Source organism: Cynara cardunculus, unplaced genomic scaffold, assembly GCF_001531365.2.
Source record: "Cynara cardunculus var. scolymus isolate 2C unplaced genomic scaffold, CcrdV1 Un_Scaffold_1053, whole genome shotgun sequence".
NCBI classification, from domain to species: domain Eukaryota; kingdom Viridiplantae; phylum Streptophyta; class Magnoliopsida; order Asterales; family Asteraceae; genus Cynara; species Cynara cardunculus.
Window position 1 is genome coordinate 30 of NW_020200670.1, and position 26,927 is coordinate 26,956.

General features: G+C 35.5%; 1 protein-coding gene across 8 annotated transcripts; it reads left to right on the top strand.

Moving 5' to 3' along the window:
- Positions 1-1,863: 1,863 nt before the first annotated feature.
- On the top strand, positions 1,864-23,756 carry LOC112502186 (histone-lysine N-methyltransferase ATX2-like). Of its 8 annotated transcripts, none has more exons than XM_025106030.1 (27): positions 1,864-2,160; positions 2,245-2,754; positions 2,847-2,898; positions 2,982-3,056; positions 3,154-3,373; positions 5,322-5,445; positions 5,536-5,640; positions 7,398-7,600; positions 7,687-7,779; positions 7,954-8,051; positions 9,692-9,862; positions 11,417-11,527; positions 11,821-11,868; positions 12,078-12,195; positions 12,889-12,954; positions 13,029-13,090; positions 13,301-13,357; positions 13,909-13,977; positions 14,174-14,372; positions 16,049-16,333; positions 16,979-17,040; positions 17,158-17,235; positions 19,138-19,233; positions 20,481-20,584; positions 20,665-20,812; positions 22,643-22,687; positions 23,383-23,756. In XM_025106030.1, the coding sequence occupies exons 1-25, from the start codon at positions 2,024-2,026 to the stop codon at positions 20,804-20,806; spliced, it is 3,285 nt and encodes a 1,094-aa protein (XP_024961798.1). In that variant the 5' UTR covers positions 1,864-2,023; the 3' UTR covers positions 20,807-20,812; positions 22,643-22,687; positions 23,383-23,756. The 8 variants fall into 8 exon arrangements, with proteins under 8 accessions (XP_024961798.1, XP_024961796.1, XP_024961799.1 ...); XM_025106034.1 differs by having other exon boundaries at positions 2,078-2,160; positions 2,234-2,754; XM_025106028.1 differs by having other exon boundaries at positions 1,864-2,754.
- Positions 23,757-26,927: the final 3,171 nt, after the last annotated feature.

The window sequence follows — 26,927 nt, forward strand, 5'->3', positions numbered from 1 at the left end:
TACTTCAAGCTTCTTTCAGCTTAAAGTAAAAGATATTTTCTTTTAGCAATCTCTTTTCTTGTAATTACTAACCTTTGTGTGTAACTTAAGATTGTTTAGATAGGTTTCTTTTACCTTATCTTTCCGCATGGATCATGGGGGGTAAGGCAAATGTCACTTTATCGATACAACGTATTTTGCGCAAACAATCTTGTAAAATCTGTATTGATCTTCTCTATCAATATATATTTTAAATTTGAAAACTTTGTGTTTGTATTCATCCCCCCCTTCTACAAACTGTTTAGTATTCTTGTAGACCTTTTTGGGACCAACAAACAGCCTGAAAAGAAGAAGCATGGAGTAAGATGCTTCAGATGCGGAAGGATGGACCACTACTCTAAAGAGTGCAAAGGTCCTATGGTCAAATACGAGTTGTACTACAAAAATAAATATAAGTACAATTGACCTCAGAGGACTCTTATGGCTGAACAAGAAAACTGGGTCTCTGACTTTACCTTAGATGAAGAGGACCAATCCCACTTTTGTGGCATGATTGTTGATCGCGATGCAGAAGAGTCTGGATTTGGTTCCGACTCCCAAGTATACTCTACTTCTGGCTATTCCCATTCTGAACTATAGCAAAACATCTCTATTTTAACCCAAGATTTTGCAAAACTACAACATAAGCTCTCTGATGAAAAAGCAAAAAGAAAATCTTTAGAAAAAGAAAAAAAAATTATTTGAAAGAGAAACAGAGCTTCTCACTGCAGAAAAAGAGGAGCTCTATGTGGAAAAAGATAAAATTTTGAAAACTAAACTCTCCACAGAGAATAATTTGAAAACAAAGTGCTCCGAGCTTAAGAAGGTTATACAAAAGAAAGACAAGGAAATAATAGAGAAAGAGCGCGACAAACTAAACTCCTTAGCTCTTAAAACTACTTTCAGAAGGAAATGGAATTCTTACATCCGAGCTTACAAAGAAAAGAGCTATTGATTAAGAAATATAAAGATGCTTAGCAGGTGTACGAAAAGATAAATTCTCAACAGGATAAAACAGGAATAGGTTATACTAACCTAGACCTCACATGTAAGAAGAAACATACTCTTGAATCAATCTTTCGTTTAGGGGCAGAACAAAAACTAGATTTCCCTTCTCTGCCCAAAACTTCACCATGTTAAAAATGGTAAACTTGAAAATGGGGTCAGAGCAAGAAAGCTCAATTTTGAAAATATCTCTTACTCTTGTAAATGTGTGGGTGAAGTCAAACCAGTTAACCTTAAGAGCATATAGAAGAAGGAAGACATTTTTAGCTTTGGCACCCATAATCATAAGCTTTCAAAGAAAAATGGTGATGAAATCAAAACGGAACCAAAAGAGATCGAGAGTGCATCAAAAGACGATCTTTTTGAAACTCTAGATCCAAAGTTGATGGACGAGTTCACAGAGAAAGTGAGACAAGTGTTTGGTCATTTTACATGTATAAGCAAAATTTTTCAAACAGTAAAAAACAACTTATCAGCTTATTGTGTTTTGATACCGTGATAAGCTAATCCAAACACCTTTTATAGAGCTCTGATTTGATACCACATAAATTAATAAACACTTTAACAAATAACATAAGTTATTTAAAATAAGCAATTCCAAACACTCCCATATAATCTAATGTTGATGGTATTCGAGACATTAATACCACCGAGAGTCGTTCACAAAAACGATAATTATTTATAATTTAAGGTTTCACAACGAGAAAACAAAAGTTAACAGATTTATTTATACTAATTACCGTTTAGGTAATTTAGACATTATCTCGTCAAGGTGATTTTTTTGGTTCAATCACCGAAATATCCAAAAAAGACACCTCGTTTCTTCTTTCCTTCCTTTCCTTGCTCGTGGCCTCAATTGTTCGTGGGGGCGGGAAACTGGTTCTTCTCAGGGAAATTGAGCTCTCTCCTCCTTTCAAAAACCCCACTGCTACTCAAAATTTGAAACCCTAGTTACAATGCCTTACTAACCTCTGAAAATCCCCAATTTTCCCCAAATCGAATGGCATTTTCTTCTCAATTGTTAACCCCTAACGCTAATAACAAGCAGAGAGAAGACGACGAAGAAGAAGCACCGCCGGAGGAGCAGAAAGTACTAATCCAATCGGAAGAAGATCATCGCCATCATCATCAGGCGAGGTACGTGCCCCTCGATCTCGTGTACTCAGCTACCTCTCCCTGTAGTGGTTACTCGAATGTCATGTCTAAGAAGGTGAAAGCTAGGAAATATCCCGTGCTGGAGGACCACAATGATGCCGTTTCGGTGGATCCAAAGCCACCGCCATCGAAACCGCCTGTCATTCATGTCTACTCTCGTTGTCGCCGTCGCAAGAGGAGTGGTAGTTTCCATGGCCCTTCAGGTTATGATATTTTTCTTTCGAATTTGAAGACGGCCTCTGTTGTTGAATTGAAAGAAGAGGATATTGAATTTGAAGGCGAAGATGGGATGATGGGGTCCATTGGGGTTTTGGGTAGTAACAAGAAGAGGAAGACGAGTCAGGAGCTTATTAATTTAGGGCTCGATTCAGTTCATCTTGATGCTCCAAGATTAAGAGGATCATCTCGAAAACCTAATAGAGCTAATGATACCAGCGTTGGCAGTAGGCAAAGAAGAAGCAAAAACGATAACGGCGAAAACAATTGGCAGAAAAACGGTCATGAGAACGAAGTAACTGAGATTGACAATACAAATAAATCCACCACCGCTGCAAGTCGCACTAAGAGATGGGTGCGGTATGTTTTATTTTAATAAAACTTCCAATTGTTTGTTCTATTTGTTGCAACAGAAGCAGGGTATATATGAGCTTGTGATATTGGAAAAACAGGTTGAAATTTGATGGTGTAGATCCCGAGAAATTTGTTGGGTTACAATGCAAGGCAAGTTGTGATTTTTATACCTGTTTCATTTTGTAAATTTATTGTTAACTCAACTTACATACTTGGTTGTTAAATTTTCAAAGGTTTACTGGCCGTTGGATGCTGATTGGTATTGTGGCTGTGTTGCAAAATATGACTTAGAGAGCCACCGTCATCATGTAATGTTTCTTTGTACCTATTTTGTATATGCCCAAGTCTTTGGAGCAGTTCTGTACAGTCCGGTGGTTCTCTTAACTGATGCGGGGATAAAAATAGGTTGAATATGAAGATGGTGATGAAGAGCGGGTGATATTATCAAAAGAAAGAATTAAATTCCATGTGTCTCCAGAGGAGATCAAATGTCTACGGTTGACTTGTGATCTTCATTGTTCAGATACAGATGATCTTGATGTCAACGAGATGATTGTACTGGCTGCTAATCTGGATGACTGCCATGATATCGAGCCTGGGGACATCATATGGGCCAAACTTACTGGTATGGAGGACCTTGAGTGCTTGAATACACTATTGAAGTTAAACGTGATATTATGCCATTTAGGAGCTGGTGGCGCCCTTTGGGCTTCATCAATGTTCTTCATTCTTAGGATCTTATGCCTTTATCATGTGGCAGTTACACATGCTTGGACATATGTTTTACATTATAGGTCACAATGTCACATTCTTTACATTTGAATCAACATTTGCATGCTTGTAGCTTGTTTGAGGCATCTTGCCTTGCCTCTTTGCTAACATCAGGTCTATTTTTGTTGAGTTGATGTATGCTTTATTTACTTTGATTGAACATGATGAGATTACAATACAGTTATATCAAGAGGAGGCATCGAAGGTACCAAGGTGATACTATTCTGGTAAATGCCTTCTTTTTTGTTCAAGGTCATGGGTTCATATCTCAACTTCCCTTCTTGCCAATCAGCAAAGAGAAGAGAAAGGACTTAAGCCTATATAAATTACATTAGTGCAAGTAAGAAGATAGATACACATGCTAGCATAATCTTTCTTTTTTTCTATATCTATATAAAAAAAATCTATATTGGGTTCGTGAAATGAGTTGCATTTAAATGAGATGGATATTGTAGTGAACATTTCTGCTAATTCTGTGCTGGTTTGATCATTCTTCGTGGCCTATTGTACTCACATATATCAGATAGCTTTGTAGTTGTTGCCAAATTTAGTACCCCAGCATCCGCTGGGTGTTACTTTAATTGACGCTGTCCAGTAGCATTGAAATAGTCATTGATGCTTTGAGGACTAAATGTACGACATGAAGCTATTCCAATTTCATTCATGGGGCTAAATGTTCCATTCAAGGGGCAAGCAAATATTATCGATGATCTGTTCAACAGGGAAATTTGAGGAGACGGACATGCCAATTTCATCCAAACTGACGACTTCTTACAGGGCATCCATTCCAAGCCATTGTGTGAATCAAGTGAATAATTTCCAAAGGGTTATTGATTATAGGTTTTGATAGGTGCATCATCAATAGTTGTGGTGTGTGATGAGATTGGGGATTTTTATTGTCGTCGTTGGGGCAGGAGGTGTAGGAAGGCAGAATGGGAGGGTGCTTTATTGGCTTAAACATCTATGCTTCAGTGTCTATAGGATGGTTTTTTCGTGGCGTTAGTTGGGCTGTAATTGTCACATACACACCCCACAGCTTCCTCTCGTATGTATTATTGTTGGGAAATCTAGGTGCTACCTTTATTAATATTATTTGGTAGCTTGATTTTTTATTATTTCCACAGTGGTGAGACCTTGGATGGTCCAGTATCATTCTCGTGGAGCGTGTTATCTTGGAATAGTTGTGTGAGGGCATGAAAAGGCTGTTGCGACACTCAGTATGGGATGGAGCGCAGAAAGAGATTGATTACTGAGTTCATATGTGGTCACAGGGTAAATTAGTGATTAAATTAACTGTCTCAATTGATATCTTACAAATAACAGCTTGTCGTATTCTTTAGTCACTAGGCCACTTCGGACGTGAACCATGACTGGGGTAATACTAACCTGACAGTTTTTTTGAATGTTACCAAGTTTGGTATTATCTATTATGCTATATGAGAGAATAGTTAACATTCCAGGATATTTGCCCTCAGTATGGAAATATAGAAATATTTTGATTTATGTTATATACTTGTATTCTTAAGTGATATCGATGAATTCGATTTTGCACATTTCTATTGGTACATTGATGATAACCATACATCTGCATAGTACACATGACTTTGTTGCAAGAAGGTGAATACCTGTTCCTTGCTTCTGCTACCTACGTCCCAGGCATCATTTGTGCTTAGGTTGCACTTTTTCCTTACAATCATGCTTATTTATACTGTAGGTTCCCTAGTTTTTGTTTTTGCTTGGGCTTTATAATGCTTATCACTTCCCTTATTTGATTAGGCTTCTCGTGTTTGTTCTTGATACAGGTCATGCTGTGTGGCCAGCAATTGTGTTGGATGAGTCATTTGTCAGCATTCGTCGAGGTCTAAGCAAGGTTTCTGGAGAAAAATCAGTGCTTGTCCAGTTTTTTGGCACCCATGATTTTGCTAGGTGTGAAATTTATATATTTTAAAGAAATTTAACTATTCTGGAACCGTTTGTTTCAAGTGTAACACATCATTGCACTCTTGTGATATCCAGGGTTAAGACGAAGCAAGTGATCTCATTTCTTAAAGGGCTTCTATCTTCCTACCACCTGAAATGCAAGAAACTTGATTTCATTCGAAGCTTGGAAGAAGCAAAAATGTGATATCAAAATTCTGTACTTTTTTATTGTTTGAATGAAATTTTGGTTATATCATTTATCCACTTTGTTAATGCTAAGTGTTCTTATGTTGCTTTTCATCTTGGTTTGTGTTCCTTTGATGTATGATAACCTCGATGAATAGGAACCATTACATCACGGTAATAACTTTGCATTTCTTTGGGTTAGCATGTAGCGAAATCTCCAACCAGTAATAACACTACTGTATGGCTACTTGTTCGTTTAGAAAGAAAGCCTTGCTAGTTGCTATATTGAGATATTAGAACTTTTGATGAATGGGAACAATTGTCTAAGAAGGAATAACTTGGGGATTTCTTGGGGTAGGTGTGCAGTAACCTCTATGCTGTTAATCACACTGCTATACTGGTGCAATAGCGGCACTATCGCGGTTAGCGGCATGGGACAAATAGCGATCCCGCGATTGGCAGAGTTATTGGCCGCTAAATGATCGCATTTTGAATGCAAAAAAGCAGCCACATAATCGCTATTTGTAGATAGGCAGTTTTGGTGTTAAAAACGTAATTTTGTGGGCTTTTATTTAGGACTTGCACTCGGTTTTATTTTGATCCAACAATATCAAGGCTTCATTCTTTTTATTTTTTTGAACTTGGACACTGTTATTCTTATTTTTTTGAACTTGGACACTGTTTTTCTTATTTTTTTGACTTGGACTCCATTACTTTGACCTCTTGATTTGAATAAAAGTGTTCACATTGTTCAATTATTCTTGTATATTTTTTATTGAATACATAAAATATGTCGAGTTATGTATGCGTATATATAATTGTAACTATTGTATGAACCACTATTTTTGGACCGCTATACCACCGCTTTACCATCATGATAACTGCTATTTCAAATCAAGGTCCTGACCGCGCTTTCATATTTTGACTGCTGTAACAGTACCAGTAAGTGCATAACTGTAGCGGCTATGTCCTCATTTGAGAGAGAAACATATCCGTTGATGGTTTGACCTCCTTTTAAAGCTTGGCCTTTTTTGCTTCATCATATTTTGAGCTCTACTGTTCTGTGATTGATGATATCTTGGGCTCTAGTGTTTATGTCATTATGTTCTGTTTGCATTTACATAATGGCATTCTGAAGTTTTTGCACTGAAATGCAGTTGATGCATTACCTGTTTGCAGTCTAACCATGCCTTTTATCCTTCTTCGGTTATTCATGCATACATAAAAGCCATCCATTCTCCCTTTATTCATTTTTTAAACCAGTTTCTACATACCATATACCCAAGGAAATACGCTTATCATACTTCTTTTTATTAGCGCATTCATCTACTAGAGCACCCAATAGTTCATAATTTTTATGCCAATTTGCTTATTTCATCTGTTCCTTTTTCTTTGAATGATGCGGCTTTTTGTACGCTAGTCTTTCTTCTCTCAACCCTGTGGGTTATGGTTACACATCTGATCTTATCCGTTCTCTTGTTTGATTACTGTTCGATTTATAGGAGCATACATTAGGTGTTTTCGTTGAAGTTATTGTATCTAAAGTATATGTCACCAGAACGATCCCTTAAACATTTGTGGGTATAATTAGTTAATTGATATGTTATATGTAATAATTTAACTACAATTCGTATTGCATGATAAATTTAGTGTCAGTATGGACGAACAGGTTAACTGAAGAAAACATTTTGTTGCCTCTTTAATTTCAGTGGGTGTATTTTTGTTCACCAACATTTTGTGTTTATATACATGTGTTATGGATCTATTGGCAGGTATCTTAGCAGACAAAAACTTCCGAAGAGTATGTTACAGCTGCGGAATGGTGTTGGCACTGATTCCGGAGGTGATAACGATGAAGATGAATGTAGCGCTGGCTCAAAGAAGAGGTGTTTGAGCACTGAAATAGTACATAGAAAACTCAAGGGCCCTAAAAATTGCCCTTTTGTAGTAGGGGATCTGGAAGTATTAAAGCTTGGTAATGATCTTCTTCTATGATGTTCAGAATGACTCATTCTCTTTCTATCTGTACTCGTGTATTTGTGAAAACTAAATCTCCTGTAGGTAAGGTGGTTAAGAATCTGGATTGTTTTGATGTTGAGAAATCTATCTGGCCTTTAGGTTATACTGCTACAAGGAAGTTTCCTTCACTAGCAGGTTGCTCTTTTCTTTTAATAGACTAACATGTATTTTCTTAAGAATAATTGTGCCTAGCAGTTTAGTGTATTTATTTTCCGCTGGTTATTTGACTTTTTTGGATTTAAAGCCTGTTGTTTTTTTGGCGTGCTTTTTTGCATTTAATAACTTTTATTTCCTGTGGTGGGGCTTCAGATCCAAGTGTATGTTCTGTATATAAGATGGAAGTGCTGCGAGATGCTGGCACGAAAACACGACCCGTGTTTAGAGTTACAACGGATGATGGAGATCAGGTCTTGTTTAAGCTTTACATATTTACATGCCAATTTAGAATTGGCACAAGTTGTTACAGTTCTATATTACTTATTATTGGAGTTTCTAGCTTTTCGTATCACAATTACTATTTGTTTTCCATTATCTAATATTTATAATTGCAATGATATCTGCTGTGTCTAATTTGACCCTGGTAATTATGTTTGATGTGCATTCCCTACACTGCAAAATATGCAGTTCTTGTCTATTCCCTTACAATACATTTCTTGGTATTTTATGGAAAGCCACATGTTGCATGCACTATAGAATTGGAATAGGCTTCAAGCCACTGGAGTGAAATCATTGTGACCCTTGGTTCTAGTTTGTTGAATGAGTCGATTGTGCAACTCTAGGGATGGGTAAGGTGGTTGTTGATATTGATTTATGCCTACTGTTATCAAGGAATCATGACTTGCGAGAATATCAGATGCATATCAAATCTTTTGTAGCTCTTGTGTCATCTGCATATCAATCAAACCTCATTGATAGGAAGCAGTACAAGGAACAGGGCTAGATTCTTTGTGACAGTATCTCGATGTTGGGTAAACCTATGGTATTGAACCACGAAGCAAATCATGATTTAGTCGATGGACTTTGACCCGGGTCTAAGGATCTGTGTACTAGTTGTTAGTTATGTTGTCACATGAACGTTGTTTTGTTGCATCATAACATCCACTCATCCTCTTCACTGTTTTGATGCCACACATCATCAATTGTCATATTCTTTTCTGTATCGGTAGCTTATCGATGGTTTTTAGTTGGATGGAGATCTGCCTGAAATGTTAGTTACTTTATAGGTTATGTCAGCTGGGTGAGCCTTATGGTTTGTGGCAGTATCGTTCTGTGGTTGTAGTTGCTGGTCACCATGTGATCGATATTGTCATCTGTGTCATGTATTTCTAGACTTCAAGGTATTTGGTTCCTTCACTGTGGTCTGTCCAGATTAGTGGTTGAGCCCAACTTAAGCAAGCATTGGTAGTTCATTAGTTCTTCCTTTTAGGAGTGCTGTCTTTTGGCAGGTTTTATACTTCTTTAGTTTGTCAGTGGTTTGGAATTTCACTCACCTTTGTTCTTGCCAATAACTGTGGTCCAATCTTAATTGGCTTTGTTGACGACTAGAAATTGGCTAGTTTTTGCATATATCTGGTTTCTTCAATAATATGGAATCAATTTGAGTTATGTTCTAATCATTTCGACAGAGCTTGGAGGATGGTTATTTGGTTTTTTTTTATGCTTCTAGTATCACTAAATGCATAACCACTTATACATTTTCATAACACATTAACACAAAATGCTTAACCACCTGCACTTTCTCAAATTTGTAATTATCTCCCCTGTTGAGGGCCTTGAGGCTAGGATGCTTTTCATACTTACTTTGTGTGTGCTTGACCTTATTAAGTTGCAAGCTTATGTGGTTAATATATGGTATACATTTTTTTTATAGCGTAGTAGTTCTACATCTCCTCTGGATTGCCTTTTCTCTCCATTGAAATCCATGTTTGTTATTCATATGATGCTTAACTGCTGTTGTAAATCCTTCTTGCTTTGTACATTATCTTGTTCTTATGCCTTCACCCATCATTTAGATTCACATTGCATTATGCTGTGTTTTGTCATGCAGTTTGATGGGTCAGATCCTGCGGCATGCTGGAATAAAGTTTACGATAGGATAAGAAAGATGCATTCAAGCAGTTCTGATAATTCACAGGCTGAAGGTGCATCTGTGAACTTCTTCAAATCAGGTGCTGATATGTTTGGTTTTTCTGATCCTCATGTCCTAAAACTTATACAGGTAACTCAACTAAATTTTGTTCATGATACCATGCAAGTATTGGTTAGAGATTATCATATCATACTCTCAGTTCTTTACAAGTGCTCCTCCCTCTTCTCATAAACACTCTAGATTCTTTGCTACCTTCACTATAAAATGGTGACTATTATCAAAGTATACGAGTTTCATATTCAACTGTAGTATTTGCTTCTACAACCATTTTGTATGTAATATTTGAAGTTTCTGCCTCTGTATCGCATGGTTTCCACTATTACCACAAATACTCTGCCATTTGTACACTCGTAGATCTTGCTTGCTGCATCCATGTCTTGAACTCCTGATAGTTGAAGAGTAGAATGCCATATCATTTGAAATTGTCTTTGATATGTATAGAGTGAAGTGAATGAACTTATATTTTACACAATTATTGACCGTTGGTAGGTAGTAAGATGAATCCATATGCATGGTGTAGGCATGCAACTATACTACAGGTTGTGTTAATATGAAAAATATGCGCCCGTTAAAAAATTTGTTCAGTTAAATAAATTTTTTGGTTTCAGCACTTATTATTTTATTTCATTATGTACCCTGTATGTTCAATTATGATATTGTTGTGGTTAATGAAACTATGAGAGGTGAACTTAGCTGGGAGTTTGCATAGGAACACCTGGGCTTTCAGGTTGTTCAAATGTCTGTAGTTAAACAGCCAAGTTCAAATGCTTTTTCATGTTTGACTGGATATAATATGCTGAATGATATCAGGGAGGCCTATGATGTTTCATTGACAAATTGGCTGTTTACAAGCTTCTTTCATCAATAATGCTTAATTGAAGCCTTGTGGTTAGTGAACAGTTGCGCCCAAGGTTAATGAGCTTCAGTTTGTTTTGAATTAAGAAAATTTTTGGATTCCTACAATGAAAGTTTCACTTGGAACATACTTTTCTTTCTTTCTCCTTTTTATGTATACCACATATATCATATATGGTTGATAAATTATCTCTCTTGTTTGGCTGAGATTTTGTGCCTCAAATCAGCTGAACCAGACCGTGCACACCCCTAATATCACCTCGCCTTTTGTTTTCCATTAGTTTCTTTAAGTTTCACCATGTTTTCCATGGAGCATTCAACATCAATTCTTACTTATAATATCTATTTTCTTAGATAAGTGAACTAGTGAAAAACTGTGTTTTTTTTTCTTAGTGGCTTTTAGCAGAAACCAAATACTCCATCTCGATCGTAGGGTCTTTAATGTAGACTGAAGTTAATTGATCATGTATAGACTTGGATATTTGTATCCAATCTACAATTGAACATTTAAATCTACTTCCAATCTATTTACATGTTCTAAAAAAAGAAATTGTAGCAGTTTGGAACTGTAAAGTGATCAAATTTATCATTTCAACCACCATCGCACCCTATCATAGCTTTAATCTGTTCATGGTATGACTATGTGACTGTTGTTGCAATAGTTAGTCTCACTTTAGTTGGATAAATACAGAATTTATCTGCTAGATAATATCTTCTCCTTTTTTTTTTGGTTTTCTAGCCTTGTATTATAGTTAATGTTATTTGTAGGGGACATCAGATTCGAAGCTGAAATCAGGACATGACATGCCAATTGGTTACAGACCTGTCCATGTTAAATGGAAGGACCTGGATAAATGCAATGTTTGTCACATGGACGAGGTGAAAGTTTTTCTTTTCCTTTGCTGAAATTACCAAATAATGCATGTTTCTTCTCTTTTTTGGTAAAAAATTAACCACATGATGCTTTGACTGGATGGTAACGTTTCTATTATCTGCCTCATCAAGAGTAAGCTTTGGTGATCTTATTGCAATTTGTATACAGAGACCGCTGTACCTGCATCAGTCCTTGTTTTGATTGTTTTTTTGCACTTCTAGTCCTGCCTGTGTGATCTTCTGCATATATTAACATCACCAATACACATAATTTCTTAACCAGATGATTATGTTTTCAGGAATATGCCAACAATTTGTTCTTGCAGTGTGATAAGTGCAGAATGATGGTAAGCAGTATCCTTGTTTTGTCATATCATAACCCAAAATCCGAATTGCAATGGAAGTCATCTAATATCAAGAATACGTGGCTGTACCGCTAAACATTATTTCTCTTGCTTGTTGATTATTTTTGTCTTGTTAGTTACAATTAGTTCCCTGAAAAATAACAATGCTGCTTTGTCTTTTGTCACTTATATGATATCTATTTCTTTGGCAGGTTCATGCAAGATGTTATGGGGAGCTGGAACCTGTTGATGGAGTCCTTTGGTTATGCAATTTATGTCGTACAGGGGCACCTGAATTTTCCCCACCCTGCTGTCTTTGTCCAGTTACAGGTACTTGTTTATATCACACTGAAGCAGGGTTTATATTTTCAGATCCTGAAATTAAAGTAACAGCTATTGTGTACATAAAAAAGAAGCATCTTATCCCAAACTAGTTGGGGTGGGTTAAATGAATCAAAATGACATCTAATGTCTGTAAAAACGATTAATAACTGATTAAATTATAATTCATCAGAAGAAATGTAATGTTCTGATAAACTTTTCAAGTTGGATTGTTGGTATCAAGCATGCTTACATGAAGAACATCATACTAGCGCTTGTCTTCTGTAATGCCTTGTGTTGACTTGTGCTTTCTGCTGTCCTGACAAGCTATTGGCAAATTATGGCTGCATTCATCTTTTCCTTCTTGAAGTGTTTGCAAATCTTCACATGCTGTGTCTAATCATGTTAAACCAGAATTATGAGCAAAGTTAAGACTTGTCATTATAGAGCATTAGTGGCTTGTGAACTTAAAACCCTTTTTTTTAGCAGGGTTATGTGTGTGATGGGAGAAAATATTGCATGTTAAGGGGCATACCCCAGGGTCAGTCAAAAGGCTCTATGACCTATCTAGAAGATCAATCTTATAGGCAATGCTCTATAAAACTAGGCCACATACAGGATAGACTGGATCACATAAACACTAAAATTTCTGTAGAACTTTCATTATTGGTAATTGAATGTATCAACTCACCGTGGTTCTAGGGGGTGCTATGAAGCCTACGACCGATGGACGCTGGGCTCATTTGGCATGTGCTATGTGGATACCAGGTTCTCTTACTGTTTCTGTATGCCGTATTTTCTGCATGGTAATTTCAGATATTTTAACACTTTTGCTCTTTCAGAAACTTGCTTATCTGATATAAAAAAAATGGAGCCAATTGATGGGCTGAATAGAATTAGTAAGGTAATTCCTTTTTTCTTTTTATAGAATTTACTTTCCTGCATCTACTCTTAGTTTGTCTGCCTAGTCCTCAAAAGAATAGATTCATAGCTCGTTAAAAGAAATTTCATATACGAGAAAGATGCATATAGTAAAGTCGGTTTGCAATGTTCAAAGAAAATCATGTTTTTTGTGTTCCGGCCTTAAATGATAATATATTTCCTGTCTATTTAGGACCGTTGGAAGCTTTTATGTAGCATCTGTGGTGTTCCATATGGAGCGTGTATCCAGGTAGCCACTTGTTATCATTGCTTATAGTGTGTGTAGCTGTGTATATTTTTGTGCTTTAATTTTATATAGTGGTGTTTTGGATTGTCTATTGTTGTTTATGCTGCAGTATCTGCCTCTTGGCAATTTAAATTCTGAATGTTATATGGATAAAGATTGTTGTCTTATCTAACTGTGTCTTTGGTAAATCATGCCTCTTTTTTCACATTCTTACTATTGAAAATATTTTTTTTCTTTCTAACATTTTCTTACATATGATTACCAACTGTTTATTTTGATTCATATGTATTGTTCTACTTATTCCTGTTACTATTGACCGTGTGGGCATATTCGCGATGATTTAAATGGGTTCACGTGATCAACAAATAATAAGATGGTGGGAGGCAAATGGTACTGTTTTAGACTGGTTATGTAGCTTTTCTTGTTAGTTAATTGCGAAGGAAACATTACCTCTATGACCTTCAGTATGCTTGAATTAGAAGTATCGTTTCTTTGATCTGTTTGGTGTATGTTACTGCTCTAACCCTGTGACCTACTTTGAACTGCTAATGCAGTGTTCAAACAACGCATGTTATGTTGCATATCATCCTCTTTGTGCTCGTGCTGCTGGATTTTGTGCCGAGGTATTGTTATGATCCCTTGACTTTTAAGGATACTTGCTCTTTTTTGTCATTTTAACGTTCAGTTATTTTTGTATCTTCAACTATGTACGACTATTGGATGAGGAGCGACAAAGAAGCCTATTTTTTGTTATTTTTACTGTTTTTACAACCCAGTTTTTGATTTATACTGTGTATTTTCTATTATTTGTTCACATAGCTTGCAGATGTGGACAGGCTTCAGCTGGTTCCTATAGATGAGGATGAGGAGAACCAGTGCATTCGTCTATTGTCCTTTTGTAAAAAGCATAGCCCTAATCCTTTGATTGAACGTATTGTTCCTGATGAACGGATGGGGAGAATACCAAGTCCGTCAGATTATACACGCCCGGTGAATCCTTCTGGCTGTGCTCGCTGTGGTGTGTCATTTATCTCTTTGTTTCACTGTCGTGATGATAGTTCAAGTGATTGCTTTTTAGTGACATTATTATTGTTCTTTCAGTGAATTGGATGGAGGTGCTATGTACAGTCCAGCGTTTCTGAGTTTGAGATTGATGTTTTTGTTTTTGGTTTGTCGTACTATTTGATAGCTAGAAAATTTTAAAATGGGTGAAAGGATTGATATATGTTGGCAGAACATGGCTAGGTGTGCCGTAAGGGAACTTATGTTAGCTAGCTGTTATTTTTCAGGGTTCCACTTACATAATTCTTTCTCATATATGGTTAGTCTATCTAGAATTCCCTGTGTTCAGTTTTAGGCCGCAACGTTTCTTCACTTGCTCTAATTAGCTATCTCTCTTCCTATCCTTTTCTACCAACCTCGGTTATTCCAAGATAAATCTTGATGGATGGGGAAGTCGTATCAGGAGGAAGCTAATAGAAGTTATCGTTGTTTCTTATATCTAGTTGGTACTTTTCCCATTTGGTCGCTTTTAAAAGTAGGTCGAAATACACAAAATGACCGTGGATGGTTGTAAGATTTGTGCTGAAGATGGTGGTCTGATGCTAGTGAAATGATTAAGTCATGATTATTTATATGTCTTCATTCTTATGTCAAGGACAATAGCATAAGATAGAACATGTATGTGTTTAATAATCCACTTAAAGGAAGATAAAATATCCATAAAATATCTATTAAGTTGGCATTTCTGGAGTTCACTTGTGTGCCTGAGAAGAGGGTTGCACTATAGTTAGGTTTTGGTGTTGTATTCAGCTGACCAAAACTAAAAGTGTAAAAGAACTCCAAAAGAAATTTTTGGTCTGTTTGTTGATCAGAAAATGTAGTGTTTATTTTTTCGTAAATATCTATTAAGTTGGCATTTCTGGAGTTCACTTGTGTGCCTGAGAAGAGGGTTGCACTATAGTTAGGTTTTGGTGTTGTATTCAGCTGACCAAAACTAAAAGTGTAAAAGAACTCCAAAAGAAATTTTTGGTCTGTTTGTTGATCAGAAAATGTAGTGTTTATTTTTTCGTTTATAACTTCTGTTCTTGTATGCTGTAGATTTCTATTATTTATTAAGATGCCCTAGCTTACAATTTCTCTAGCCATGGGAGCTCCGTGAACTAGGACAATTTTTATGTAATTGATTTGCAGCAGTCTCTTATGGCATTGTGACAAGAGTTTGGTTGAGTTGAGTGGCTCTGCTACTACGTATCTGATGCAAGTTTGCAAGTCATGTAGATGTGAGTTTGTGATCCTGAAGAAAGCTTACATAGGAATAATCATTAGATGGATATTTCTTCACTTCTAATTTATTTGATTTATTGGAAGTTCTATCATTTAGTCTGTTTGTCCTATGGTTCCCACAATTGGACATATTATTAGGTTTGATAACAGTGTCTATGCTTTGCACTCTCACTGGGTCATTGTTATGAACCTTTGGTATTTGTTGGAAGTTAACTTATCCGGCTTTCTTCCATTACCATCTTAATTGCTGATCTCATTGGTTAGGTCACGCCACTTGACTATGGGGGGTACGCCATTTAATTTCAAGTTGTGCTATTTTGTGTGGTGTAACTATAGTTTGATACTAATAGTTTGTTATTATATAATATGCATATTGACATCCTGATGTCTGCTTTGAAACTTGATTAGAGCCTTATGATTATTTTGGGAGAAGAGGAAGAAAAGAACCTGAAGCCCTTGCTGCTGCATCTTTGAAGCGAGCATATGTAGAGAACAGACCATATTTGGTGGGCGGTTTCTGCCAGCACGAGTCCTTAAGCAAAATGCCATCATTTGATAATGTTGGTGATTCCAAGCTCTCCTTTGGCTTTGGAAAACTTAAAAACTTGCCTCTTAATGGTCATACAAGCATATTTTCTATGTCTGAGAAGTATATTTACATGAGGAGAACATTCAGAAAGAGATTAGCATTTGGTAAACAACCATTTCCCAGATTCTTTTGCATTCTACAATACTATCTTGCTTTTTTTTGGGAGGGGGGTAGTGCTGTTATGATTAAATTTAAATGATTTTCAATTTTTCCAATTTTTTGAACTGCTTCTATGTTTAGTCCAGCAACTATTTTGGTTGTAGGAGAGAGGAATAAAAGGATTACATGTTTTAAATGTATGCTATGTAAATCATTATTTTTTTTGCTCTTCTGCTGGAGAGGCGATGATCTAAATGGTAAATCTTTTAATGATATGCTCTTTGCTCTCTGCCCACTCTTGGGCTGGATGTCACTTTCCCAGAATATTGTTCCATTTGTTTATATACCATGTAGATCAATGGATGTGGAAGTTAGTATGAGTAATATTACTAGTCTGACCATTCCAAGAATATCTATATCTATTTCTGAGATATATATTTTGCGACTGGTAGACCATGTCTGTCTCAATCCCCTCTTCCCATTAGCACGTTTTAGTGGTTATTCTTGACGGCAATGTGAAATATGACTTTTTACTTTATATTCAAATTTAATGAACTCTCTCTCTCTCATTCTTGCTTACGATAAGAGACAACATTTTTGTTCTTTTCTTTTCTTTCCCTTATTTTTTCTTGGGCTGTTATTTGGCTCAGGGAAATCTGGAATACATGGATTTGGCATCTTTGCCAAACAACCACATAAAGCTGGAGATATGGTAAAATCTTTTTCCTTTGGATGTACTTTTCCTTTCCTTTTCTTTTCGAATTCTCTTACTAATTTCTTTTAATGTAGATAACCCAATACTTATTACAGCTGATATAATCTATCACAGGTAATTGAATATACTGGTGAAATTGTTAGGCCTCCTATAGCTGACAGAAGAGAACACTTGATATACAACTCATTGGTGGTAAGTAGATTTATTATTTTGTTATCATAAGCGTTACTCTTTGAAACTTCAATTGGGATATGAGACCCACAGATAACCAAAAGCTTAGCACTCTATTTTACTAGAGGCTTTGTTATTGATCTATAGTGCTTTCAACATATTTTGCTTTCCGTTACTGATATATTTGATTACTTGAGAGATTAGTGAGTTCTATTTGCAAAATCCCAATTTTTCTTGATGGTTTATCATCAGTCTATTTGTTATTTGTTCTCTTAATTCTTCTTTAAGTAACTGGCATACTTTCATTGATTCTTGTCATCATTCTCAGGGTAATTGTCTCATGGCTTAACTGGAGTTGATATTATGATTGTTTTGGGGCCATGAAATTTCATGAAATCTTGATCTAGGCCTATACACATTAAAACATCAATCCTGACACATGAGCCTCATAATCTTTATGTTGTGGGTTCTTTCCAGTGACCTGTGCCATTTATGCAGCAAACTTCCAATATTACAATTATTTTTTAAATTAGAACCTTTTTGCTTATCACACATCTCATAGTTGGATAGAATCTGCTGCTCTCTGTGTTCTGCATCACCACAACCTGTTAATTTATCTACATAAATATAAATACTGGGGAAAACAGCACATATCTGTATATATATATATATATATTATCAAGTCGTTTAGGCACTGCCTTGTGTTATGTCTGAACAATTGAAAAACAGAAAACCTGAACATCTGCAGATTTAGAGTAAACAAATATAAATGTGAACGTGATTTAAGCTCTGCAGCAGCTAACCTCTGTAAATTTAGTCTTGGTATGGAAATTCAATTCCATGATTGGAATTCTATTAATTACAATATCATTAACACTACATGCCTAAATAAACTCATAGCGAGATTGGACATATAAATGTACATACAACATAAAATCCAAATAACATGCAAAAGACACTAAACAAATGAGGAAAAGCAGATACTTGGTTGGGCATTAAAAAAATAAAGTAAAATGAGGAATAATATCCGACTATTACTTATGGCGCAAAAATTCTAAAAAACCGACGGCCTTTTTTTTACAGTCTGGCATTAGAGATCTGTTTTGGGTTTTCCTTTGGATTTTCGATGTATTTTTCAATCTATGGCCAGGGAGGAGTCTAAAGGGAAACTGTTTTCTTATGGAAAGAATGACCAAGCATTCTGGAACTCTTATTGCAAGGGTAAAATGATCTAATTCAGTATTTTTGCCACTATAATATTAAAGGTCATTGGATAGGTCCGTAGGTTGCTGATTATGGGGTTTGGGAACAAATCATGCTTGAAAGAAGGCACTATAGGAATCATTGATTAGGCATTATCCTTCGTCCTAGCATGATAAGCATTCTGGAGAGGATTAGGCACCACATGTTTCGTCCCTGTCAGTGTAGGGAAACCCCCAACGGAGTCCCAGCCCATCACCGATATTTGAGAGTTTATAGGTCTCATGAACGTTTGTTTTGCTCAAGTGGTTAATGGTATGTGGGAATTTGATTAATATTCCCATGCTACCTGTTAGAGATTATTGTGGCACTTTAATGTATTAGGAAAGTACTATTTCTTGTGGATTTTATCATTCTTATTTATAATGTCAGTGGTTTTGGCAATTGTCACGAATCCTGTCTTCCTCTCTCTATGCGTTTCTTCTCATGTATGATATTAGTTACCCTCTATGGAAATCAATAGTCGAATATAAACATTTATTAAACTATTAGCTGCTAACATATTTTGAAACAATTACCCAGTGAATTATCAAGAATATGATAATTCTCCTTTACTGACTGCTTTACCGACTGTCCTATCATTGCACAATTACTTTTGCTTTTTTAAGGAGGTTATGAAATTTATACAGAAGTGAATATTGTTCGGCATATATCTGTTTGCAGGGGGCAGGGACGTACATGTTTCGGATTGACGATGAGCGTGTAATTGATGCCACAAGAGCAGGAAGCATTGCACATTTAATTAATCACTCTTGCGAAGTATGTTAAGCTCATTGTTTTATTATATATCTTTTCATCCTTGATGTTCCTTCTATTTGCATACTAGTAGGTAGGTGATCAAAGTATAAGCAGGGGCTGGTTTATTTTTTTAGGCATAACTAACATTTATCTAATAGTTGATTAAGAAATTGATGAAGTTAGATCATATTTCATGCCCGAATGGTTAATTGGTTATGGTTTAAATATGTTTATCCTTCGAAACAGATGGTTTGTTTTGACATGGAAGCTTATTTATTTCATTGAATACAATGTTTTGGGGGAATGTAGAGAAACCAGTTGAAGTGAAGAATTCTCTAATATTATCTAATGATGTTCAGCTACAAAACATCTGGCAATCCAAGTTCTGGAAATCTTAACTTGTATACACTGATTTACTTGAAAAACAACTATATAATCTTAGATTCTAGATGAGCTAGAAAGATATGTACTTTCAGCCACATCTTACCGAATGGATGTCTTTTAATTCTATATGACAGCCGCATTATTAGTTTCTTTACACTCTTTTGTGTTGATTCACCAAGCTTTTGATGTGACGGCTTAATAGCATTAGTGAAAAGTGTGTTCAGTACTTCAACTAAATACTTATCCATATATATATAGGGTCAGGTTCAGGAGAAACCTAAAAAAATAAAAAACTGAGGAACACCCGGGTAACCGTTCATCTAGACAATATTCACATGTGCATACAAGTAATTTGTAAGCAATTTGTCCGGTATGCACATGTGCATAAAAACCAAGAAACAACTTCAATTACTTGTATGCACATGTGCATATTGTTTAGAGGAATGGTTACCAGGGTGTTCCTCAATTTTTCATTTTTTTGAGGGTTTTCCCGTGAACCTCAATCTATATATATATATAGAATCGGGTTCAAACGAGAACGGTACCTATTTAAGAGAATAAGAAAATGGTCGATTCACATGTGATTTTACACTAACATCACTGTGATTTACACTAACATCACGTACAAAATCACATGTGGTTCACGCGACTTTACCCCACGATCTGAAGACGCGGGCACAGTCGCCCCCACACCTTTTTTGACTGTTAATATAAAATCACATGTGATTTTGCACTTGATTTGGCCGGTTTCATATTCTCTTAAATAGTTAGCATTCTTGTTTGATCCCCCCCTCTTCTCTCTCTCTCTATATATATATATACACACACACACACACACTATGCTACTTATTATCCTTGGTTTTGATTAATCCTCACTGTTTCAGCCAAACTGTTACTCAAGAGTTATAAGTGTCAATGGTGATGAACACATAATCATTTTTGCTAAAAGGGATATTGCACAGTGGGAAGAACTGACATATGATTACAGGTTTTTTTCTATCTGGTTCTCTGCACTTCGTATCCATTATCTGTTTCTGCGTAATCACATTTTGTTATTTGCTATTGCAGATTCTTTTCGATTGATGAACAACTTGCTTGTTATTGTGGTTTTCCAAGTTGCCGGGGTGTAGTTAATGACATTGATGCTGAGGTACAAATGGCCAAGCTATATGCACCCCGCAGTGAATTAAAAGACTGGGAAGGAGAATGAATTGAGGTTAGAGAATCCAACCATTTTTGCTCATTATTTCTTTATTTGGAGATCCAGTACTGTCTAAAGTTCTTTTAATTTGACAATTCTGTACAAAATAGAAGTATGACATTATTAGTTGAAAGTTGATATACTAGTTCAAGAAATCGTAGGATGTTCATGCCAAGTATGGTAGTAGTTGGAGGATGTGAACTTAAAGAATGCTAATGGTTATGTCGATGTCACTAGATTGTCATGTATATGAGTATATCATAGGCAAGGGAATTTTGCACTTCTTTTCACAAAGTGCATTATGAGCTAATTTCTATTAAGCTTTACAATGTCATTTGATGGTTGTGTTTCATTTGAACCTTTGCATGGGTGCAGCCCTAGCAGCAATTGAAGTAGGTTTTTCTGGTTTAAAATCTTAGTTTTGTTGCTATCTGAAGTCTTTTCTAACATTATCTTTGACTTCAAAGTTTAGGTGGATCATAAGTTGATCATTGCTACATACTAGGAACTATGGTGGAAGTTGAAATAGTTTGTTGTGCTGTTATTTTACTGATCTGTTACTGTGTTACCGAAGTTCAGTAACTAGTAAGTTAGGGCCGTTTACCAAACACTTACCCGGTAAGCACTTACCAGTAGAATTCAAGACTATCATTTTCTCAGCGGATAAGATTTTTGTCAACAAAAACGACATTATATGCAACAATTTACCCGGTAAGTGCCAACTATGGTAAGAGTTTTTGCCCTCACTTACCGGGTAAGCTTCTCGGTCCTTGCCTTGCTCTTACCGGGTAAAATTCTTGGTTCTTGCAATATTCATCCAGCAAGGTAATGTAACTTGGTAAGCAGGGTAAGCAATTGGTAAACGGCCTTCATAGGCAAAAAAATGCGAGCAGGGCATATCATGGGCTCAACTTACAGCAAGTAAAACAACTCATAAACTCCATTAGTAATTTGGTAGGTTTTCTCCTTTGTTACTTCTAACACCAAAGATTGGGGTACTTTTTAGTTAACATTTATGTGCTTGGATGCTTCTTCGGCAAATATCATATAGAAGAAAAAGATGGTTGATCTTCCTTTCCAAAATAAGGTTATTTGTGTGTGGTTATCATGGGAAATCATATTTTCTTTTCTCATTACTATTATTGTTTACATCCTTGTTGCCTGCTTGTACATAATCTTTTTCTAATAAATATTTTCCAGTATCTCATGCTCTCTAATGCCCTTTCATCTTATCAACTTCAAAATAAAACAACATTTTGACAAATTCTTCGTTTCTCTCGTCTCCCCAAAACATTTTCGCAAGCTGGGGGTCTTCACTGAAACAACCTGTATACCATTTGGGATAGGGGAAAGGTTTTGCATACATTCTACCCCCTCATGACCCTACTTTAGAATGGGATATATGTTTGTTTGGTTGTGTTTTTATATATTTGTTTCTTACACTTGGAAGGAAATAAGGTTATGCAAAAGATGGAACATTTGCTAGTTTTGTTTGTTGATAATGGTTGTGGCTATATTCTGTGTAGTGGTTTGGCATCAGTAGTTGGTGTAGTGATGTTGTTCATGGTTGTATAGATAGTTTTGAACTAGTTTATTTTAGTTGGTTTCAGAGAGACATCAAATAGTGTTGGTGCTGATGGGGGTGAAGCAGTGGTTAGTGGGATTTTTCTTGTGGGTATAAAACATAGTAGGCTTAACAGGAGTGCTGACTGGTGAGGGTTATTTATATTGCCCTAACACCATAACTAAAAGACATGAAAATCACCTTCTTCCTGATATAACTTGTCTTCATCTTTGTCTGTCCAACATTTATTAACATTCTTATATTTCATGTTTATTGATCAGGACTTTTTGTTTTATGTCGTCTTCATTTTATGGCCTTAGATACAGGTAAACTATTCTTTCTATGTATGCATGCCTTTGCCATTTCTTCTGCTATGCATCACCATATAATTATGACTTTGGCCATGTTTGACAACCATAAGCTGGCTTATTTTTTAGCTTACTTAAAAAGCCTCCTTTTCGTTAGCAATAACCTAGCTTTTTCATAAGCTACTTCAAGTAGTGATTCAATAATCTCCGGGCTTTTTTTTCTCAGTTTTCCAATTATGCTTCATATATTTTTCTGATCATTTTTTCGACATGGCCTTTTAGGTTATTTTAAATTGTCATCCAACTTATCAGCTAGTTTATACCAAACTTGACTATTTTATCAGTCAACAGCCAACTTATCAGCTAGTTTTGCCAAACATAGCCTTTGTCTCCCTCCCTCAGCACACATTGACATCCACAACACTGCTTATTCAATCAAGGTTTATGTTTTCTTAATTACTAATTGTTCAATATCTTTCTCTCCCTCCTTTCCCATCTCCCCCTCCCCCTGTTTTTGACTGCTTCAAAGCAAGCTGTAAGTCTGCATTCTCTGTCCACCAATCAACTCCTGATACATCATCAATTTTTTTTTCAAAAGAGAGAATAAGAAGGTGGATTGAATAAAGTAATGATTGGTGGTGGGCCAGGGAGGGGATAATGCAAACAGTAAGTTTGAGGGTTAAAACTGATGAAGCTCTGCACATCTTTTGCAGTCATGGGGTAGTGATACATTCTGAGATCCAGTCTGCCTCATGCTTCTTCTCCTGTTGTATTATTTGATCGGCCATCTCCTCCAGCCAAGCCAGCCAAACAAAACGTGGTTCGGCTTTTCTTTTTCTTCTTGCTGGAAATATTGTCCATGCAGGTCCTGTATGATTTATAATTTAATTGTTTTTATATTATATGGTCATTGTGAATCTGATCAAACATGCTTATATCGCCTGAGAATACTAGAAATGGAGGGATGTACATAAGATTTTCGACTTGCAGAGTTGGGTTATTTCTTTTTTGTAGGATGAATCATTATTTTTCAATGGCTAGTAAAGAAACATTGGTAGCTTAAATGTAGTTGTTGTTTGGTTTATTCTGACTGCTTTCTTACATCAACTGGTTGACCCTGTCATACAAGTATCTAGCAACTGTTGGTGTTAACAGCAGCCAGTGACACCTGAGAGGACTTGAACTGGTGACTTCTGGGAGCTACCCTCAAGGTTTTCTAATTCTAGTATATGATCACTGTTTCGTATTCTTAGGGCCTTTCTCATCTGTTTACGAAACTGGTTCTACAAATGCAGTTTCTGCTCGATGTTTGTAAATCTTTTGCTCAATCTTGTCTATAAGTGACGTTAATGTTACCAAAGGCTTGGAGCTATGCTTGATCGGGGGTCTTGTATCGTCATGACGTATACTTGATAAGAACGGGTGGTTTCTGAAGCAAAAATGATCTCCATTACAGTTCAGAATCAAGTTACATGCAAATGAAGTTGCAAGCATGTGTCATGAAATGTGCCTCTGAGGATCTTTCTTGTGCACACAACTCAAAATATAGATACGTTGTTCTATCGTGTAGTTGACAGGTTTATGGCTTTTATCAAGGGGAAAAGTAAAAAAAAACTCGACAAAACCATCTCATTTTTAATAATTAAGTTTTTGAACTAGTTTTTAAATAACAAATTTATTAAGCTTTCTTGTTTTGAATGATCAAGTTTTTTTAACTATTTTTTTAATAATTAACTTTCTTATTTTAGATGGTTAAGAACTTGGACATTTTTTTCAATAAACTAAACCATTGAATATTTAGAAATTGGTTAGGTACATTATTTTAATCCAAAAAAGCTACTTGTAATTGGTTATCTTTTGATTTTTTTTTCTCTTTTTATAGACAAAAAAAAAATCAAAAGAGGGAGATTAATGGTACGGATCAAAAGAATGTTAAGCGATGTAAAGAATGAACACTATTTGGGGAAGGGGGTTGTGAGGGAGAGCAATACTGTTATTTGCAAGGGGTTTTAGTGACGTAGGGTCTGCCACGGTAAAACTGATTTAGGTTTATTTTTTCTTCAAAACATTCCTAGTCAGTTACAAGTAAATTTTTTTCTAATTAAAAAATATAAGTAACCAATTTTTAGAAGTTTGAATGGTTTATTTATTAAAAAAAATGTTTAAGAACTTGTTCATTCAAAATGAAAGAGTTTAATGATTTTCATTCAAAATCTAGTTTAGGGATTTAATCATTTAAAATAAGAAAATTTAATATTTTTTCATTTAAAAAATAATTTAGAGACTTAAACATTTAAAAATGGATAGTTTATCGGACTTTTATGAACTTTTCCCTTTATTAAAACAACATAAAAGGTGAGTAATTAAATTACACTTAAAGCACTATCACTAATTACTACCTTAATCATAAATATTTATGCTAGTGGAATCATAATTCAAAGGAGTTAAGGTCAACATACTACAATAAAATTGGGTTCATAGGATGTCAAATTTTTTTAAGTATTTTCATAAACCATTTTATAAGATTTAATTTATAAAACTAAAAAAATGAAGTGTTCTATTTAAAGATATAAGACCATAAGACGTTTTTGGGGTACGTAACAAGGTTTTTTAGAATATTTTTATAAAAAAAATAAAAAAAATGTCGTATTAGCTATTTTGTAGAAAACAATTTAAAAAATGTCGTAAAACAAGTGTCTTATGAAAAGATGAGTTTATAGGACGCTTTTGAAAAGTTTCTTATAAAATAACTAATGACGTTATATGTATTAAAAATGTCTAAAAAAACTTGTTAAGGCGTCTAAAAACGTCATATAAACTTATTACAACGCTTTTAATATTTTACTATTTGATCATATAAATTAACTTTTGTTAGACCGTAAGCTTAGTAATTATTTTTAACGTCATATAAATCTAATTATGTTGTAGTGATATAATATTGATTTTGATCTTTCCAAGTATAACTCAAAACAAGATTTTGCTTTATAGGTGACATTAGAAAGTGTCTTTCATCCATGCATCTCTCACTTGATCTTATATCCAAGAGTTGGTGTTTGTTTTTCATCCAATGGCATCTTTAAACCTAATATATGATGGGTTTAATGTATCTATTTTCTGTCTTTATAAAAAATAATGAATGGAGTTAAAGCTAGTAGCATGAACGATAATTGCAATCTGCAGTACTACAAGATTCGTCTGAACATATATTACTTGATACCGAAAAGAAACTTACAAAATCTTAAGCATCACAACTCCCATAAGATGCCTACTACTGTACATACATACTCCAAACTAGAAACAAAAAGAAGTCAACCAAAGACTCCATGCATAAAGTCCAGTAGTCCACTGTCATTGCAACTATATATATATATATATATATATATATATATTAGTCAGCAACATAACAGCCAAAAAAGGTTTTCTTGCGGCTTAAGGAGTTCGGGGCTTCTTTGGGTCAGCGCCATGATGGTGGAGAGGGTCCGGACCCAAAGGAGCTGCCCTTAGTTCCCAACCCTCTTCTTTACTCTCCCATTTGTTGCCTTGAATCTTGAAAACGCCCTCCTTTGCTTCCAAACCATTCACTATCAATAACTACACGCACAAATATACATGTAACCCACACCACAATAAAATATACATGTATGTATATATATATATATATATGTCTGTATGTATACCTTTCTGTTACGGATTTCTTTGAAGGAGGCCACTGTAGAGAGGGTCTTTTCTGCACCATTGAGGCCATCTGCATGCAAAGATAACACCCTTTAGTTTAAAGAATTTTCAGAGTTCAAAAATGGCGAGAGAGAGAGAGAGAGAGAGAGAGACAGAGACCAGAGAGCTGTAGCAGAAGAAGCAAGCAAAGCAACAAAAGGAAAGATAGAGAAGGTAATTTGAGTTGAAATGCTGCCATGGGTGTGTAAACTACAAGTATAGAAGAAAATAGCGATTGTTTTGTTTGCTTTGAGGAAGAAAGAGTGACAAGTGAGGTGAAGTGAGGTGGAGAGGGGATATTGCATATTTATAAGGACTACGACTACGACTACGCCTACACTCTCAGGCTTAGCTACAGTTGAAATCATTGCATCAGCAGCCACCTTGGAAATCAATTATTTATTTTGTAATTTAGTACCAATTTCTTTAATTTAGCTTATTTTAATAGAATATTACATTGCTTTCATTTTTATTTTAAACATTTGAATAACTCATTTTTGTATAAGAATACATGTAAATAACTAATTGTTTTTATATTTAAAGG

Coding starts and splice junctions, on each gene's coding strand:
- LOC112502186 (XM_025106028.1), top strand. CDS start 2,024: ATGGCATTTTCTTCTCAATTGTTAACCCCTAACGCTAATAACAAGCAG. Junction 2,899..2,981: donor TTGTTGGGTTACAATGCAAG/GCAAGTTGTGAT, acceptor AAATTTTCAAAG/GTTTACTGGCCGTTGGATGC. Junction 14,373..16,048: donor TTCTGGCTGTGCTCGCTGTG/GTGTGTCATTTA, acceptor AAACTTGATTAG/AGCCTTATGATTATTTTGGG.